Source organism: Ambystoma mexicanum, chromosome 5q, assembly GCF_040938575.1.
Source record: "Ambystoma mexicanum isolate Mex_15411 chromosome 5q, UKY_AmexF1_1, whole genome shotgun sequence".
In the NCBI taxonomy this organism is placed as follows: domain Eukaryota; kingdom Metazoa; phylum Chordata; class Amphibia; order Caudata; family Ambystomatidae; genus Ambystoma; species Ambystoma mexicanum.
This window is the reverse complement of record NC_090933.1, coordinates 33,148,394-33,166,473: the sequence shown is the minus strand read 5'-3', so window position 1 is coordinate 33,166,473 and position 18,080 is coordinate 33,148,394. Positions and strand designations below refer to the sequence as shown.

At 44.7% G+C, this 18,080-nt stretch overlaps 1 protein-coding gene across 5 annotated transcripts in view; it reads right to left on the bottom strand.

The window, feature by feature from the left end:
* The window catches only part of LOC138497169 (uncharacterized), an 870,532-nt gene that overhangs the window by 783,327 nt on the left and 69,125 nt on the right, over nt 1–18,080 (bottom strand). For all 5 annotated transcript variants that reach the window (XM_069620454.1, XM_069620455.1, XM_069620457.1 and 2 more), the window contains exon 2: nt 2,573–2,663. In XM_069620454.1, the coding sequence (XP_069476555.1) occupies nt 2,573–2,663 (91 nt within the window). The remainder of the gene's footprint in view (nt 1–2,572; nt 2,664–18,080) is intronic.

Sequence of the window (18,080 nt, the reverse complement as noted above, 5' to 3'; positions counted from 1 at the left end):
TTTTGCATACAACTTGGAATTGAAGTTAGACTACTTTCTGTATACCACCCTTAGACTAAAGGATAGACAAAGAGAGTAAATTAGGAATTGGAAAAATACATGAGATGCTACCTAGAGGCCAGGAAGGGTTGGGAAGTTTTGGTTTGAACAAGGTTCCTCTACAATTATTCTACCAAAGATGTAATCTATGTCTTCCTTCTTTTGCAATTATGGTTTTCATCTCCGTTTTCTAAAATAAGTAATTTCTGAGGAAATCAGGGTTCCAACTATTGAGACAAGACTTAAGATCCTGAGCGAAAGTCTTCTAACGGTGATCCAAGTATTAAAGACAAGAAAGGATATAAAGGATTTTCAGACCATTCCCATAGGATAGCTCCCAATTTTCAGGAAGGTGACCAAGTGTGGTTGTCTACTAAACATGTTAAAGGGCGTGGAAAGACTAAGGGCCTTATCACAAGTAGACCGTATCGTGGTGGTAAATTCACGGGATACTGCCCAACACAAATAGCGCTACCACAACTAGGGACGGCGCTATAACTGCCAGATCCCAAGTTGCGGTGGGGCAGTAAGTCCCCATTCATATTGGGTCCATTGGACCCAATGGGGCATTTTCGGCGCCATTACTGTGGTAATAGCGCTGAAAATGGGTGGAAAGTGGTCAATTTTACCTCCAGCAGAAAGTTGGAGGTAAATCATAAACTTTCTGCCCAACTCATAGTTGGGCAGAGCAGTAATGCGGCAGTAATAGCGTTACCACTGCATTTTTACCGCTCCGCCCAACTTGTGAGGACTCCCTAAATTCAGCCCTTCTTTTGTAGATCCATATAAAATAATAAGTTAAATCCAATCACAGCAAATTAAAGTTACCCTCAGGGTTAAAGATACAATACATGTTTGATGGAAGTCTTTTAAAGCCTTGTAGACCTGGGACATGATTGGGAAAGGCACCTCCCCTATATGCACAAATAGTAATAAATAGAAGGCTGAAGTTCAGATATTTTAGATTCCAGAACAGTCAGAGGAAGACTGGGTCAGAGAAGAGATTGTGAGAATCTGCTAGAGACAGACAATTGCCTGACAATTGGTTAAAGGGTTCACTAAACTCATCCTCAAAAGCCAGGACCGAGGTCTGAGTGGGGTGGGTACTATCTGGTCCCACAGGTAGTGGGCAGAGTGTTTATGTGTCTGTGAAGACTACAAATTGAATTTGGTGAGTGTGTGAAGTGGTAGCTCGTTCCTTGATAGTTTTCTTCAAGATAAATTGATCTTTCACAAGACAAAATCCGGATGGGGGGACAGAAGAGCGCTTGGTTTAGAAAGGGCTAGGCAGGAACCTGGAACCCTAAGCAGGAATTCTAAACTGCCTTTCATCAGCACGACCATAAGGGAATGAAACCTCTTAGTGGTCTAAAAATAATTTCTTTTTAAAAGACTCAGTCAGTATCTTCTCCTTAATAGACAGTGAAGCCAGAGAAACTTTATGGGACAGGCCCAAGGAAGTATTGGTGGGGGTCAGCGTAAATCAGTAGCTAGGAAGTCAAATGTTCCTAAAGAGAAAGCTGCAGGGACAAACAAGAAATGGAAGCTGTGTAACTGAGGCGCCAGACGTACCTGTAAATAGTAAGTAATGCAGGTACAAGTGAACTTTTACGTTTTAACCACTATTTCATCCCTTAAGTGCTAAGGGTGAGTATGTTCGTCCTGAATTCCCATACAGAATCATTGTAGGCTCTGCCCACTTCCGATGTTAATTGGTTCATCTCTGCATGCAGCGCTGGTACAGAGAAGACTGCACTGCATAGGTTCATGATAGGGCCACTGTCATGAAATGTTCTCCTGTACTGCCATCTTTTTGGTGGTAACAGAATTACCGCCATTTTTCCTGCACTGCTGAATTAAATATTTGGAAGTAAAGTGGTGGATTTACCTCCATAGTGTTGCTGGAGGTAAAGTGGAGGCTTTACCTTCAGCAATAATCTGAGATTATCTGGAGGTAAAGCCTCCACTTCAAAAAGTTGGGGGATTTACCATGCAGTAATTCCACCAGCATTAAATCTGTCAAAAATCCCTATAAGACTCCAAAATGGAGAAATTACCACCACTTGTAATCCAATGGTAAACTCACGGGACCAAGTGGCAGTAACAGTAATCATGTTTGGTGGTAATTTTGAGGATTTACTGCCGAATTACCACCAAATTTGTTATGAGACTCCGTGAATGAACCAACCATAGACAAAATGCAGAAAATTGATTTGTCAATGATCATAAAAGCAGGGGTTGGCACCATTAAAGACAATACTCATTTGCTAGGAATTTTGCATCACATATGCTGAAAATTACACTCACACGATTTCAAAAAGTTTAAAGAAAAGGATATACCTTCTGTAACTCCAAATAAACTAATGAGAAAACAAGATCATTAGATAAAACAAACACATGAGAACTATTGCTCATCATAATGGACGGGCTCTTCCGCAAAGCGTATAATACAATCCAGTTTTCAAAATACGAAAACACCACTTGCAAATCATATCCATTGGGATTTCTTATTTAGTTGGCCAAAAAGCCTTACCCGAAACAGCAGGCTTGATCAGAGGTTGCTTATCTTCCTGTGTCAGAGTTTTTGAACGCCTCCAATTTGATAGCTTGAGTCTGGATAGTATCTGCCAAGGGGAGAAAGAGGGAATGTGTCTTTTTCATGGCATTAGTGAAACATAATACTTGATTAGATGAAATTGATTTGCCATATTGCATGACGAAAATGTTTTAATCTAACGAAAGACTTTGCTTCACTTCTGTTAAGTATAATAAATCAAATATTGGTAACTGTGTAAGGTTCTCACCCTATTATCTTCATTTTTTCTCAGGAAGCGGAATGTAGTTGCCATCTGATTGTTTTGTCTCATTTTGACAAAAAAGGAGTATTTTCATGCAGGGGACTGCTACTGTAAGCATCTACGGGCTGTTGGGTCCCCTGCGTGCAGTATTTAAGTTTTGCAAAACAGAGTGCAAAAGGAAAGAGTAATTAGAGATGAAATCACTTTTACTCTTTATTTTTACTCTCCGTTTTGTAAAGCATGAAAATGTCACCTGAAAATGACGCTAGCAGGTGGCTTTTACAATTGATTACTACAGAATCTGCCTTTTAGCAGGTTTAACAAACAGGTGAATACCATGGGGATCCGTTCCTTTTACGCCTGCACGAAAATCTCATGCAGTCTTTAAAGCATGTTACCTTTGAAGTGGGAGGAGGAATGCACAGTAGAAATGTTCATTCTTCCTTCATGCGCCTTCTCCACCTCCAAACGGCTGTGGAATGCCAGGAAGTGTAAAAGTAAGGTGTACATGTCTAACGCCTTGCTTTTATGCCCCAATTGTGCAATTAATGGTTTAGGCAATGGCATCTACAATGGAAACATATAGAATTCGCCTGCCTTTAGCATATGCTAAAGTCAGGCGGATGCAACAGGAATCCATTTGTTTTATGCCTGCATACAAATCTCATGGAGGTGTATTTCTAGGTGGTTGGGCTGGTGGTGTGGGAATGAAGAGGAGCAATATTATACCCCCTGCCTTCTCCAACTCTAAAAAGTGATTAACATGTCATGCAGTGGTACAGTAAGTATAAACACTGGTGTAAGCCTTTTGCGTCTCGGTATGAATCTTTTTTCACTGCTCTGGGCATTCCAAAATGTGTCCCTCTTAATTGTCCTACCCATAAAACAAATAGAAGAATGACAAAAAAACAGCATTTACAAAAAATGGCATGCCCTTGCATTGGACTATGATGTGTCTGATTGCAGGTATCAGCTTTGTTAACTGTTCTTTCTAGAAGTACCTGTGTGTCTGATTGCAGGGATCAGCTTTGTTGTCTGATTGCAGGCATCTGCTTTGTTCAATGTTCTGTCTATGATTACTAAGGTGTTGGACTGCAGGTATCGCCTTGGTTCAATGTTCTTTCTATGCTAGATAGAGGAGCGAGAGGGCAGTCAGGAGAGCCTTTGAGATGCTGTTGCAAATGGGGATAAATTAGGTTCACTTTGATTTATAAGAGATGAGGGTTTTGGAATTCTGGGGTCTACTAGCATGGTCACAAAAAAAGGATGTTACGTTTGGTTGTTTTGGGGTGGATACTGCATCCTGCCTCGATACGGTGCTCTGCGAGTTGTGGGCCACCAAACTTCAATTCCTCGCTGCCACAGAAAACTTACGGAGGATGTGCTTAAGAAAGACCAGTGCCACTGTTCAGCTATCCTCCGAGGTTGCTGCTACAGCAGTAAGATGCACATGTTGATTTTAAATTCTACAAGTTATCATCCAGAAGATCCAGAATTAGATGACATGCGAGAATTCGCAACAAACTTAATCATAAAATGGAAGAATTGGTCCTTTTGAATGGTGACCACAATAAACCACAAATACACAAATGGTTCTCCAGTATGAATCTCGGTAGCTATGCACCCCCTGCAATTTATTTATTTTTTGGGTTTTCATGGTGCACATCAAACATTACATAGTACATAGCTTTATGCTTTCCTACCTCTGCAACAACAACACAAATCTATCTTCAGGACTGCAAATGCTGAAATCTGTCCACCATGCAGCAGCCCACCACTTCAAGTGATGCATGCGATTCAGCCAAGTAACCACCACCTTGAGAGACCTGCATTAGCTAACATCTTATCAATGTGACAGGTACACAGAGGATCCCCCAGAGTCTGTCCTGCCTCCACAAACTCCTGTGCCACGGGACAACAATGTGTATACCGAGGACTATGATACGAGAGGGGGTTAGAGACTCCTACTCTCAGTGTCAGGAGGACTGCCACAGAGACATTGAAAGCAGAATATGCACAGCAGATCACAAGTGGGGCTTGCAAGAACATGCTCACCACACATAGTGGGGTAGAGGCCACTGGGAACCCTCAAAATACATAAACACATGAAGTTGAAGAAGGAAGGTTTGCTGGTGGTGAAGGAGGTTTGAGATGCGTGACCGGGTGGCTATCATGGTGGTTTTGCCTCGTCCCAAAATTTTGAAAGGTCATTTAAGCCCTAGGCCATAATCCTGAGTGACGGTCAGCCATCAGAAACTGCTAGTAAATCCAAACTAGATTCAAGTCGGCAATAGTTAGCAGAATCCGATGTATTTTCTCTAGCTATAGAGAAATGAACAGGGACATAAGCATAATATCCCCATTCTGAGAAATTGGTCAGCCTGTTCCATTTTCCTACCATGTGACGCTGTGCTCCCCGGTGGCAGATCCTTGCACCATGCCTAATCAGAAATTTCCTGGTAAATGATTTCCCATGTGACCGTCCCCCATGTTCTCTGGAAAAAACAAGTCTTGCATTCATATGAAGTGTCACATTGTTCATCACTGGCCATGTCTATGTTCCTAACAGGGCAGTGCGTCTAAGTTGCAGAGCCTTCTGGTCTTGTATGATTTGTGGTGATCAGTCATGGATTCTCCCTCTGCCATGTCATGTCAGTAATCAAGGAAGCAGTGCTGACCCATTAGGGACAAGCGGTATGCCCAGCGTTCATAGGAAAACGCAAAATATTCATCAGTATTCATACAATAATTACTGAACCCAGAGATGAGGGAACCTACAAAACTGTATAAGGTTGATGAGGGAAAATGAAGCACATGGTGTGGAGGTGATGGCAAGGAAACATAGACCAATTCCAGGTCCTGCAGTTACTAAGGAAATGGTTCAGCTAATCCAGTTCATTTTGGGGACATTTAGTACAGGCTGAGCAGTAGAAAAGGGAAGTAAGAGGTAAAGAGAACCAGTGGGTATGGGAGTTGAGACAGTGGTTCAGAGAGTTGGTAGAGAAGGAGAGGAAGGGACGACAAAGCAAAGAGCCACATCCATTGATCCAGAGAGACAGAGGAAGGCTGAGCCTGTTTCAGGCTCCAGCCCAGGAGAGAAACCCTTGATTTGCTGGTAGGCATGAGTTGCAATAGCCTTGAAAACTATAGGAAGGCGACCCCTAGGCAGACGTTTACACTTTTTGAGCCACAAAACAACCAATGCTGAAACACAGAGGAGAGCTGTATTCAGTATTGCAAGGTAATGTGGCACTTCGACATTGGGTCCCAGTTGAGACTAGGAGATTTGTGCTTCTGTATAAGATAATGTTGGACTCAAAAACCAGATCCAATTAGAACAAGTCCTTTTTCACCTATTCTTAATACATCCCCCAAAACTATCTTGCAGAACCATCCTTTTTGAGTTGCATCCAACCAGACAGGCCTTCGTCCAACTACCTCTTGAATACAATGAAAGAGTTGAACTTGAACCTGAGTCATTAGTGCTATGTTGATCCCGCATTGTGAAAGCATGAATTCTATTTCAAGTACATTATCTGTAAGCTGCTATTCTCAAGAAACTGAACTACCTGATAAAAAAGTGACGAGGAGCTAGATCAATGATAAGCAAAGCATTGGCAATGGTCATAATCTGAAACTGCTACCAAGAAAAAACTTGGCAACAAGTCTTTACACCGCATAATATTACAATGAGCTGTTCCTGGAAGTCTTTGACTTCCTAGCTCCTGTTCCTTTGAATGTATTGGCTTTTTATCTTTTTATAGGCTTACTCTCAGTCAAGAGTGGAAGGCCCACCAAGGGGAAATCCAGAGGAAGTCCTTCCCCCCCCCCCCCCCCGAGGACGATGGTGGCAGTTGAGAGGGTCCACAATTCCTACCGACCCCCTTTGTGCCAGTTTATTTCTGAGCAGTCCACGTTTTTCTCATGCCATACCTCCTCGACAAGATGCGTATCAGTATTTTCCTGTCTCTCCTAGTGGCAACCCATCCCAATGAGAAACCAGCAAGAAGCATCTAATGGGAAAGCAGCCGCAGGAAGACCGGAAGCCGACAACCCCCAACCAATCCCCAGAATTCTATAACTCCACGCAAGTGGAGACAGACCAGTGGGGAAAGAAGAGACTTCCAGCATTGTTCGTACATGACAGACAAGTAAGCTGCACAGTGCTGCCAGGGGACCACAGCAAGCATGCATAGCAGCTAAGAAATACTCTAGACCACCACAAATTAATTCAGGGAATATGAGACCCCCTACAATGAGACTTACCTTTGGGGCACCAGGGTTGAAGCTTGCTAGCGTGAACTCGAACATTCAACCTGCCGCCACCATTGCAATTCTGCTCTGAACCCGCACAGAGGAGCTGGGCAAGGCTATGCCCACTACTTATAACCTTTGCTAAACACAACACGTGCTGGGCAGGGAATACATGACCAGATTGTCCAGTGACAGAGAACACATTCAGGGAGGGGTTGGGAGATACAAGGAGACCACAGAAGAGGGACTGGTTGGTTATTCGGGTGAGGTCAGTGGAAGAGGTGGAAGAGCAAGAGACCAGCAGAAGAAAGGAAGGAGAAGCAGAGTGTGGAGGTGATTTCTGGAAAAGGTTCTGAAAAGTGTTAAGTGAAAGTGGTAATGCAGTGTGGTTTTATAGGATAGTGTGCCAAGTGTGGTTAGAAAAGTAAGTGTAAGGAGTGACTGTGAAGTATATGGTACTAAGTGAAAGGATGGTGTCTGACTAGTAGCAGTGTGGAGGAGGGAGCAGTAGTGTAGCAAAGAGAGCAGTAATAAGTAAGAGGGTGTAGTGACAGAAGAAACTAGTGTTAGGGGTCAGAAATGAGAAGCAGACAAATTGTGAAGATTTTTAGAAAGATGCCATTTTATTAAATTAAAAGATTGGATAAACGCCTCACCATCCTTACTCTGAAGAGGAATTCCCTGCCTAAAATAATCTAAAGGAAACACTCTAACAAAGCATATCTGTCCCTCACACAATAACTCAATGAAGTAATATATATGAAGTTTCCTAGGCAACACAAATATAACAACTGAATTCGTAATATGACAGCAGTTTCTGCTTATGATCTGTGTGAATTCCCCTTCCCCAGATTCAAGAAGGTTTCTACTCTGCAGCACCGACACAAACAAGGAAATCCTGATTTGTAACAAAGTTCCAAAACAGTTCTCTGTGACTCCAACCCGACAACAGAAAGTTCCAACACTGCAGTTATTTAACAAAGAAAATAGTAGGTTCTTTCTCTTCTTTGAGCAAGAGTAACATTCACAGTTATCCTCTTCACATAAAGACTATTTTCTAAATTCATCAATAGCAACAATAATTCTCTTTGTCAGGATGTTTTGCCCCAACTGATAATTTCTGAAGAAATCTAACACTTCTACAGAAGTTTTATACAGTGCTTTCTTCAACACCACAAGCAGCATGAATTGTCTTTTGTCAGCACTACTTTATAGCACTTCATCAACTTATACCTGGTTTACTCCATGCCAGGCCTTCTACTTCAAAATAACTCTTTGGGGAAAACAAGATTCACATTTGGTGCGCTTTAATACTCCTCTGCAAATTATGCTCCTCTCCTTCTGAATAAGGGCAGCCTTCTTGACACTCTTGTTTCCCCACTGCATAAGAAACCAAATACTGACATGGATAGGATCTTATTCTGCTTCTTCCCTGGCTTTGGCAATGTAGATTTATACCAGCTTTTGTTATATGCTTTTCAAAATATGGACAAGAACCTTCACAACCGTTGGACCGTTCATTGGCAATGTCTCTTGAATTTGAATTGCCTTGTTTTTGGTTTCTCATGGCTTGGGAAATGGTTGTATAAATTAGCTTTTAATAATATTGCCCTATCGGGTTGCTGGGTTCTCAACAAACTCACACGCTTAAAGTTACTGTCATTTGGTTTCAAAAAGATTGGTTTCGCTGCTTTTTGATACTTCGGCATTCAAAATTACTTTTGGTATCACTTCCACTCATACGCAAGTGTTTGCTACTTGGTAATCGCCTGACTTGAGCATGCGATCGGTCTCAGAGCGCTCCGGGGTGACTACCAGCTGGTGAACTCATCGGTTAAGGCGTGCGCGTCCGATCCCATCGCTGCTCACAGGTGTTCTGCTTCTGTGGCTCCTCGCGACCCAGCAAACAGCTACTTCTGGTCCGCCCACACCACTTGAAAAAGGAGCTTCCTTTGCTCCGGAGGCTCTCTGGTGCTTCCCTCGCTTTCACTTCCCGCTGCACAGCCACTGCACTTACGATTTCTGGTGGCACAGACCCTCTCAGGACTGGCTACTTTTTTCTGCCCGACAGTGGCCCCGGCGTCCTTCCACTCCTCCAGTTCCTGCAGCGGCTGCATACACGGATCACACTGCTCTTCTTGCTCGCTCTGCTCAACAATGGCCTGCACCCAAGGGGCCTTTTAAGCCTCCCAGTCTCCCTCAGGTGTGGATGGATCCTTTCTTTTAACAATCTGACCACTCCTGCAGCAGTGTTCCTCTTTAGCCCTCTTCTTAGTCCCAGTACTTGGGGATGTGTGGGACTTGAAGTCCCGAATGGCAAAGTTGTTTTTTCTGACTTGATTTTCATTCCTAAAATAATTTCTGTTCCCCATTATATTCTTTAAAGAAATATCAAAAGGATCAGTCACCGGGCTTGATTGTAAAGAGGAATAAAGTTCTTTAGAGTTTCAATGATTATGAGTCACAGACTTCCTTTCACTGTAACTTTGGGAGCTAGGGCAGCTTCTAGCTCCAGTATTTTATTTCTCTCAATGCCTAAGGATTTATGATTGTTTTTACCCACATTAAGATATTCATCTTGTGAAACAAAAAGATTGTTATAACAACAAGCCATTACATAGTTTGGCATTGAGGAGATGTCCTCCCCAGAGGAAGACAAATACCACTTTTCACCCCATGGAGTCCTCTCACTCCCCTGGGCTCTTTCTACTCCCAGGTGATCCTCCCGCCGAACACCACGCCCAAGGTCCGGATCGGAAAGCACCTGCCTTTCCCTGGCCTGCTGGAAGGAGACTTTAGGCAGGGGCTTTGTGAGGATTTCATAGAATTCATCACAGTAGGTAATAACATAAAAGGATAACGGCGAGGCCAGGAAGGAGTGATGGCCATTTGAGGGACACCAGAGTGAAGGGAGGAAGAATGAAAGTTAGTGGAGTTAAAGGAATAGAGTAGAAAGAGAGAAAAGGGAGAGGAGACACTGAGCATGTTAGAAGGACTGAATCTAACAGGGTGTCTGTGAGGCACAGTTTCCAACCCAACTGAACAGAGTGGGAAGAGTTAGACAGTTCCTGAGTGATTTCAGTTAGAAAAGGCAGTCTGCTTTTAGGTCATCTGCTCTAGTACAAGACCCACTTAGACAGTAGGGGTTCAATCATTTGCATCTACTAACTTGGGGTGCGGGACGCCTGTGCAAGGGAGGAGGTGCTACAAAAAAGGAGGTGCTACACAAGATGAGAGAGAGACAGTCCTAGGCCCCACACAAATTGCTATAAAAACCCTTGAACCATATCTGAGGCTTGGAGTAATTCATGTGCCATCTGTGATACGTGATGTCATTGCCGGATACTCTAGACCCCGATACAGAGGTCGTCCATATCCGTTCAAAATGCCAAGAATTATGCGGCTGATGAGTACGGACCGGCTTCCCATCAAAGTCACACTCCGAGCAGCAGGTTGTGATTTATATGGGGACAAAGAAGTAACCTGTGGAGGGTTTTGACCCATGTGGAATCATTAGACGGGGTAAATATGGGGATTAAGCTGTCGCTGCCCATCATTTTACCCCAGAACAAAAATAAATCATTGGAGTGCGTAAAGATGGGGATGCGCTGTCGCCGCCCATCATTTCATCCCAGAATCCAGGAGAGCTGCGCAGTTGTGCGCACACCAAAATGGTTACCTAACTTGCCACCCACCAGTGTAAAGAAAGGTCTTTGTTAACAAAATCCACTGCTACTGATGTCAAAAAGTTGCTGAAATCGTGACTCATTGGACCACTTTAAAGATTCAACCCTTTTGTGGGGTTCCACATAACCATTTTACTGTAAGGAGCCCCATCAAAACAATGTTAAGCAAGGATTTACTACCATGTAAGAACCATTCCTGATTAGAATGCATTAATCCAAGAAAATCCCAAAATTGCATGCAGTACCAACAAAATCCTCAAGGGGGAGCTGGCGGTCTAAACTCTGACAGGAGAATTGAGTGCAGTTGCTGACAAAGGGATTTGACTCAGCTGACTTCAAAGGCTGCATTTTAATTAAAAATTAGCCACATGCTGTTCCCAGAGGCCTGAAGCCTGGGAAACCCTATCACCTCAAGAGCTTCACACCAGGAGTTAGAATCTCACATGACCTCTTGATTGATAGAAGGCAGACTGGCTGGGAGCTTCCCAGAGACCACACAATGGCCCCTTTCCTCTGAAAGGAATATGTTGATTTTGACTGTGTAATGTCAACAAAGCCCTGCCTGCCCAGAGGACTGACCCACCCAAGTCTTGGAGGCGGACCTCAACACTCTGAGGACTGAATTGGAAGTAAAATATATATTTTACAAAAACACTGATAACTCTTTGTAATCAAATGACAGAAATGTATAACTTGAGAGCTTTCATTTAAAAAATGTACCTTTAATTCAAGACTAAACTCGAATTTGTGTGATGTTCTGGGGCAAAACCCCATTGTTTATTAATATTACAGACTCCCTGTTTCAGCTAGACAAACGAAAATGCATTGGTATGTGGGTAGATATGTGAGGAACAGTTGTATAAAATTTAATGAAGATCCAATGTTGTTTAGCACATTAAAAAGTGCTAGAAGTTGCCATTTGTGAATGCAAGCTCCTAGAAACAGCAGATTTGGGACAGAGTATACCTCATGTGATAGGTGACATGGGTATGTAATTTCAAACAACTGTGTAACTCGGAAGTATGTATTTTGATCATATATAGATTTGGGTGCACAGATGATAAGGGAGGTTCTTCAAGAGATCATAAATGGCTGACATCACTCTGACACAACTTAGTTCGCCAATCAGGGGACGAATGAAAGTTTGACCAATTAGAAGCTGAGAGAGAGGTAGGGTCAGTGATGCTAGAACACACCCACATTCTAAACACATAAAAGCAGACAGACAGGACAGATAGGGACTTTCCAAATCCATCTGCAGCGGGACGCTCTGCCGGAAAAATCCATACTTACCTCCATCAACCTCCAGAAAGCCAAACTAGAGACTTCAATCTATCCAGAACTAGAGACCAGACCAGAGGGAGAAAGCAGTGCTGTACCCAGAGAGAAAGCAGTGCTGTGCCCAGAGAGAGACCCGAGCCCAGTCCAAAACCCTGACCAGATCCATGGCGAGGCCCATTTCACTCAAGAACATAGTGTGAGTACCTAGAAAACTGTGCAGAACCAATCTCTTAGTTAAAATAATATAATTCAATCCTATTTTATCTAAGTAGAACTGTCTCCTAACTGTCACCTGTCACTTGTAAAGCTGTCACCTGTGATTTGCTAGTTGCAAGCTGCACTTGTCATTTTGAGCTTTTGAAATTTGCAAACCCAAAAACGACCTTTATTAAATCGCTCATATCTCCGCGACCGCAGTAACTTTCCTCTGATAGCTTAGAATCGTAGCTTTGAATCGCACCAAGAACCGCATTCCTACCCCTTATAGTTTTACCGCAATCGCGGAACACGCATCCGCGAATTTTACCGCAATTTGCAATTTCTTCACATGTAAAAACTGCTGCTGTTTGCCTTCCATTTGCCAGAAATTTGTTTAACCTGCTAACTATCCCTGCATCATTGCTAGTGTGAGCCTGGACTAATATTAACTAGATACCACTCACCCTGAACCTCTGAAAGGGAATTAAAAAGCATTTCCAGCATATTTCTCATTCATTGCCAGCACATATCAAAGCAATTTGGGCCTGTGTTTTCAAAACTCCTATCTGTTTTCTGTGGTGTAAGCTTGCTGGGGTGAACTGATTACATTGATTGCATTTCTGAGAACTGTGTGCTTCCTCCCATTTCCTTGCATTGCATAAAGAGGGGGGGAGTGAATAGCCAGAGAAAAGTGATTACATTGTTTGGTTGAAATCATATTGAGTATTTTCTGTACTGCATTCATTGAATATTGCATCCACCTGAGCTTACATAAAGCATCCTCTACCACATTATACTTTTGTTCCTATTTACCAGTGTGCTACCTTATCCATTTCATGTCAACTCCTTATTAATTATAAAGAAGTGTGCTAGTGCCAGATTCTCTGTTGTCAATCTTTATCATATCAGATTAAGTGTGCTATTCAATTATTAATTTATTATAAAGTGTCATTTATATATCTATTGTTTAAATTATCAAATAAACCTTTTAAACTTGCAAAACAGAACTACTTCTTGGCTCAGTGGGGTCAGGGGGATTCCAAGAGAGGGGTGTTATATAGGGGTAGTCATCCAGAACGCATGAACTGGACCTAAAGATATATCCATAAGGGTTTTCGTTCAGTATTATCGACTAGGCGTTGACTTAGCTGTAGTGTTGAATTGAATCCTCTTACAAAGTGGGGGCTCGAGCCGAGACGTTGGGTTAGATTTACCATTTGTGCAGCTTAATACAGTGTGCTAACTGACGGGATACATACATCCAGTCGGATCACCACGCTGCATTACGCTGTGAAGCATTCCTCAAAAGGGACACTCCAAGAAAAGTTCTGTTCTGCAAAACTAAAATACTAACTTCCGTAAGTCAGGACAGAGACCAATCTCTAGAATGACGACCTTGGTAGATATGAAAATAGCCAGAGAGCACTTCTTACACAAACTATTTGTGAGAGGTGAATGGACTCACCAGGACCAAACAGTCTGGTTGCAGGCCATCACGCAACAGGTCACTGAAACAGGGTCAGATATATATAGAGATCAGGGTCCATTACACGTGGCCCTGAGTGAACTATATATGGCTCCTAAGGCCAAAGATGAGCACGACAAGATTGTTAGGATAGCGGCATATTTATATTTATACATGGGAGCCATACAGAATAAATGTGCTGAAGGCCATGATCTGGCAAAAAGGCAACAGATGGCGTTAGAGAAGGCCCAATCTGATCTGGACTCTTCTGAGCAAAGGCTGCACAGAAGCCAGGAGTCAGAAAATGAGACCAGACAGTACATCACTAAAATAAAGGAGGATATGGATGTGCTGCAAAAGGAAAAGTCAGAACAGGATACCAGATTTCTGGCCTTGCAGAAGGAACACCAAGAAGGTTTGGACTCCCTACTGCAAAGCCAGAAAAAGCTGGAGCAACAGCTAGACTTCAATAGGGCATGTGCTGAGCAGGTAGTCACCCTGCAAGGCCACCTAGATAGAGTGAAGGAGGAGAGCAATAAACTGATTCTGAAAGACCTGGATACCCAGGCAGAGTTTGATCAGGAGCGCCAGAAAGCTGGTGCCTTCCAAAGGCAAAGGGACGACCTGGCGGCACAAATGCAGGCTCTTAGTCAGGAAAGAGACGCCTTAGGCCAGGAAGTCTGCCATTTAAAAAGAAAAATGGAAGAAAATCACCTGGCCCACCAGGGACTGGGTGATCTCCAAAAAGAACACCAGAACTTGTTAGAGCACACCAGGAGGGTGGAGGATGCTCTAGCAAGGAAGGAGCAGGCCAATAGGGACACAGCTCAGGAGGTAACCCTCCTGCAGCAAAGACTGGCCCAGTTCTCCAGGACCAACCAGGAAGCACAGAGGGAAAACGAGGCCCTCTGTGAACACAATGATAGGCTCCAACAACAGGTAGCGATGCAGGAGAGACTGATAGAGTCCAGTAAGGCCTTAACTGAGGAACTGAAGGCACAAATGCAGGCTCTTGCATTGCAACAGGGAGCAGGGGCGGATAGAGATGAGGTTCGCTGGGAAAGGGAAACTCCGGAGCATAACCTCAGGAGCCCTAGTACCAGAGGCCCTCACACCTCTCAGTCCCTGGACTCTGCCACCCCCATGTTCCCTGGCGCACATGAGCACAGGGCCACAGGGATGGCAGATTACTATCCAGCTAAGAGTATGGGGCTCATAGGCCAGTACCACTCAGGAATGGAGGGGTGGGCATCCGGGTATGGGCACCCAAGTACAGTACAGTTCAATGGGGAACCCCAGGAGAGTAGGCCCATTAAGGGCATCCTGAAAACCTCTGCCCAGTTAGGTCAGTGGAGGGGGTACCCATCAAATCCTGGCAGCAAGGAGGAATCTGAAGACTCCTCTGAACTGCGCAGGACACAGGAGACCAGGTCCCCACATTCTGCCAGCCATTCCCAGGCTCGCAGAATCCGGGAAAACCTGGAAGAACAGACGGGAACCTCTGGGAGCAGTGCCTCTGAGTCCGAGGAAGAATGGACAAGGGTTACCCGAACCAAAAAGGCCAATAAGGCAAAAAGGGCCTTGCTTAAGGACCCTTTAAAGCAGATTAAGGCGATCAGGAGCGTCATCACGCCTTACCATAAGAACGCTAAGTATTCTGTTTGGGAGCACTTAGAGTTGTTTGAGCAAATGATGGAGACTTTCCATATGAAGGACAGCCAAAGCTGTATTCAATATGTAAAGTGGACCTTCTCCCCGGAATACTCCAGTTTCTTTGCGGGGCTGGAGGACCAAAATCATTTAAGATGGTCCACATATAAGGCGGCCATCCTGAAACATTTTTCTGTTCACAGAAATCCTCAAGAGGCTCGCAAGGCAGCCTACAATTTGCAATGTGGGGAGGATCAGGCCCCACAAGAATTTGTGCAGGAGTTAAAGCGTGCTTTTGCACAGACCACAAGAAGGGTGCGCACGGACAGCAGGGAATTTATAAATACGTTTTTCCATGCCTTGCCCAAATATATCATGACCCAGCTCGTGAGGGATTTTCACGAGAAAAGATCTTTAGACTGGGTCATTGAACAGGCTACCCGGATCTATGAGGTGCAGAAACCGGTAGATAGCAAGAGTAATGCCCAGAAAAACCCCAAAGCCAACAGCACCCCTGCTGCTGCCAAGGTGGCAGAGGTAAAGGTTACCCCCGTTTTGGATTTGGAGATGGGGGGGCCTAAAAACCTGCCTGCACCTAATAATGCTAGGCCCAGAAGGTCCTCGGGCCAGTCACAGACAGGGAGCCAGGGAGGCAGCCCCACAAATGGGGTCCCTCGCTCTCCTGACTATGTAAGTCCTTGCTACAAAGGTAACAGACCCATCCTGGGTTATGTGTGGACTCCTCCAGCCCAAGGGGGGGGATCCAGCCAAGCACCTAACCCAGGGAACTTCCCTCCAAACTTCCCACAGGAGGGCAGAAATTTACCAAACCCTGGGCAGAACTTTTTCCCCCAGATATCCTCCCGACTTTCAGCCCCAAAACCATCCATCCTTCTTTCCCCAATTCCCTGAGCCCAGACCACTGAATCCGGGAGAGGGGAGGCCAAGGGTGGAGGGGTACCCAAATCTTCCCAACCCGGGGTATTACCAGAGGAGGGACAGCTACCCTTCCCGAGATCAGCCCAGGGGAGAAAACAGGGCCCCGTATCAGCCTGAGCGGGTTTCCCAGTTAGAGCGCCAGGTTCAAAACATGGCGCGGGATATGGGTCATATACTGAGGGCTCAGCAGAACCCTCAGATGGGCGTGCCGGCGCAGAACGCACCCAACTCTGGACCTGGTGCTCCAGAACAATGACGGGGGCAGCACCCCGATAACTCACCGGTTCCCAGGGAGGAGGCACAAGGGGAAGGGGGGTGTAAAGCCTTGGAGGAAGCTTCCTTCCTTACTTGTAAACAGCCCCTGGAAACCCAGGAACCGGAAACAAAATCTCTTGCCCCTGAAAGTCTGCCTCCTAAGGAGCAGAGGGGGGGTAGGAGAAACAAAAGACCCAAACAGACTCAGTTTGAGGAGGAGGTACAGATCTTCCAATTTGAGGGAGAGGGATCCTCAGAGGATCCTGGGAAAAGGATCTTCTCCTTCAGAGAGGGGGGAACTCCTCCCAAAGAAAAATGGGTCCCTAGGGATGCAAATCCAGACTGGGGAGATGTGGAGACTGAGCTACCGCCGCCCACCATCTCATCCCAGAACCAACAGCAAGAGAATCCCCTGGTTCAAACCCATCCTGGTGACTGCCTCCAAAAAGGGGGGGGGCGGCCCAGAACCGGAACCAGGGGAACCCACAATGGCTCTGATCTCCAGTTGCCAACTTTTTCTTTCAGATTCCCAAGGCTCTCCACAGAATTCTGCCCAAAATTCTTCTCTCGCGATGTCCAAAACCAGAAAGTTAGCCCACCAGTTGTCCAAAAATGTACATTATCTGTGCCCCCTTGAGGAGAAGGAGGGAAGATATTATGCCCCGGTACAAGTACAGGGGCAGGGTACAATCTCGGCACTGGTGGACACTGGATCTCAAGCTACCCTTCTGTCCAGAAGGGCCTTTGATGAACTGAATGCAGGAAGGGGAGAGAATTACCAAATTCCTCTCACCTCACTTCCTGGACAACTCCAGAACTTTGACGGGAAGGAAATTCCCGTTGAGGGGACTGCAGATTTGGACATTAAAATTGGGCGACATAAGTTGAAACACCCGGTCATAGTTGTGACCCCAGAGGGCACCCCTTGTTTACTAGGGAATGACCTCCTGAGAAGGTTGTCACCCCTAATAGATTGTGTAAACAAGGTCCTCTGGACCCAGACTAGCCGACCAATAAAATTAAAACAGAGTGTCAACCATGTTAGTTTAAACGGCACATGCCACATGGTTGAACAAAAATCTGACCAAGTAGAATTTCACTTCCAGAATAGCCAAATTCCAGACGTGACAGTAATAGCAGTAGGACAACAGACTGGTGATGGGGGGTCCTCTCTATTTCTGAAAATCAACCTTCCTTCCAGTTTAAGGTGGTATTCCACGCTGGAAGGAAACACTCTGAAATTCTATACCAATCCACAATCTGAAACTCCCACTCCTATAGTCCAGAAAGATGTGAAATCAGCTCAAAGCCTGGCTGATATTCAGCAAATTGGAGAGCAGTTGTTCATCCCTGTTCAGTTAAATGATGGGAAGGACTCTGTTCTCGCTCGAGTGTGTGTGAACAACGGTAAGAGCTTCATCAGCGAAGCCATGTTTCGCCAACTTCCAAAAGATCCAGCCATTCCCACCTTCAAACTGATAGACAAATGGGAAATGGACCTGGAAGCACCCAATT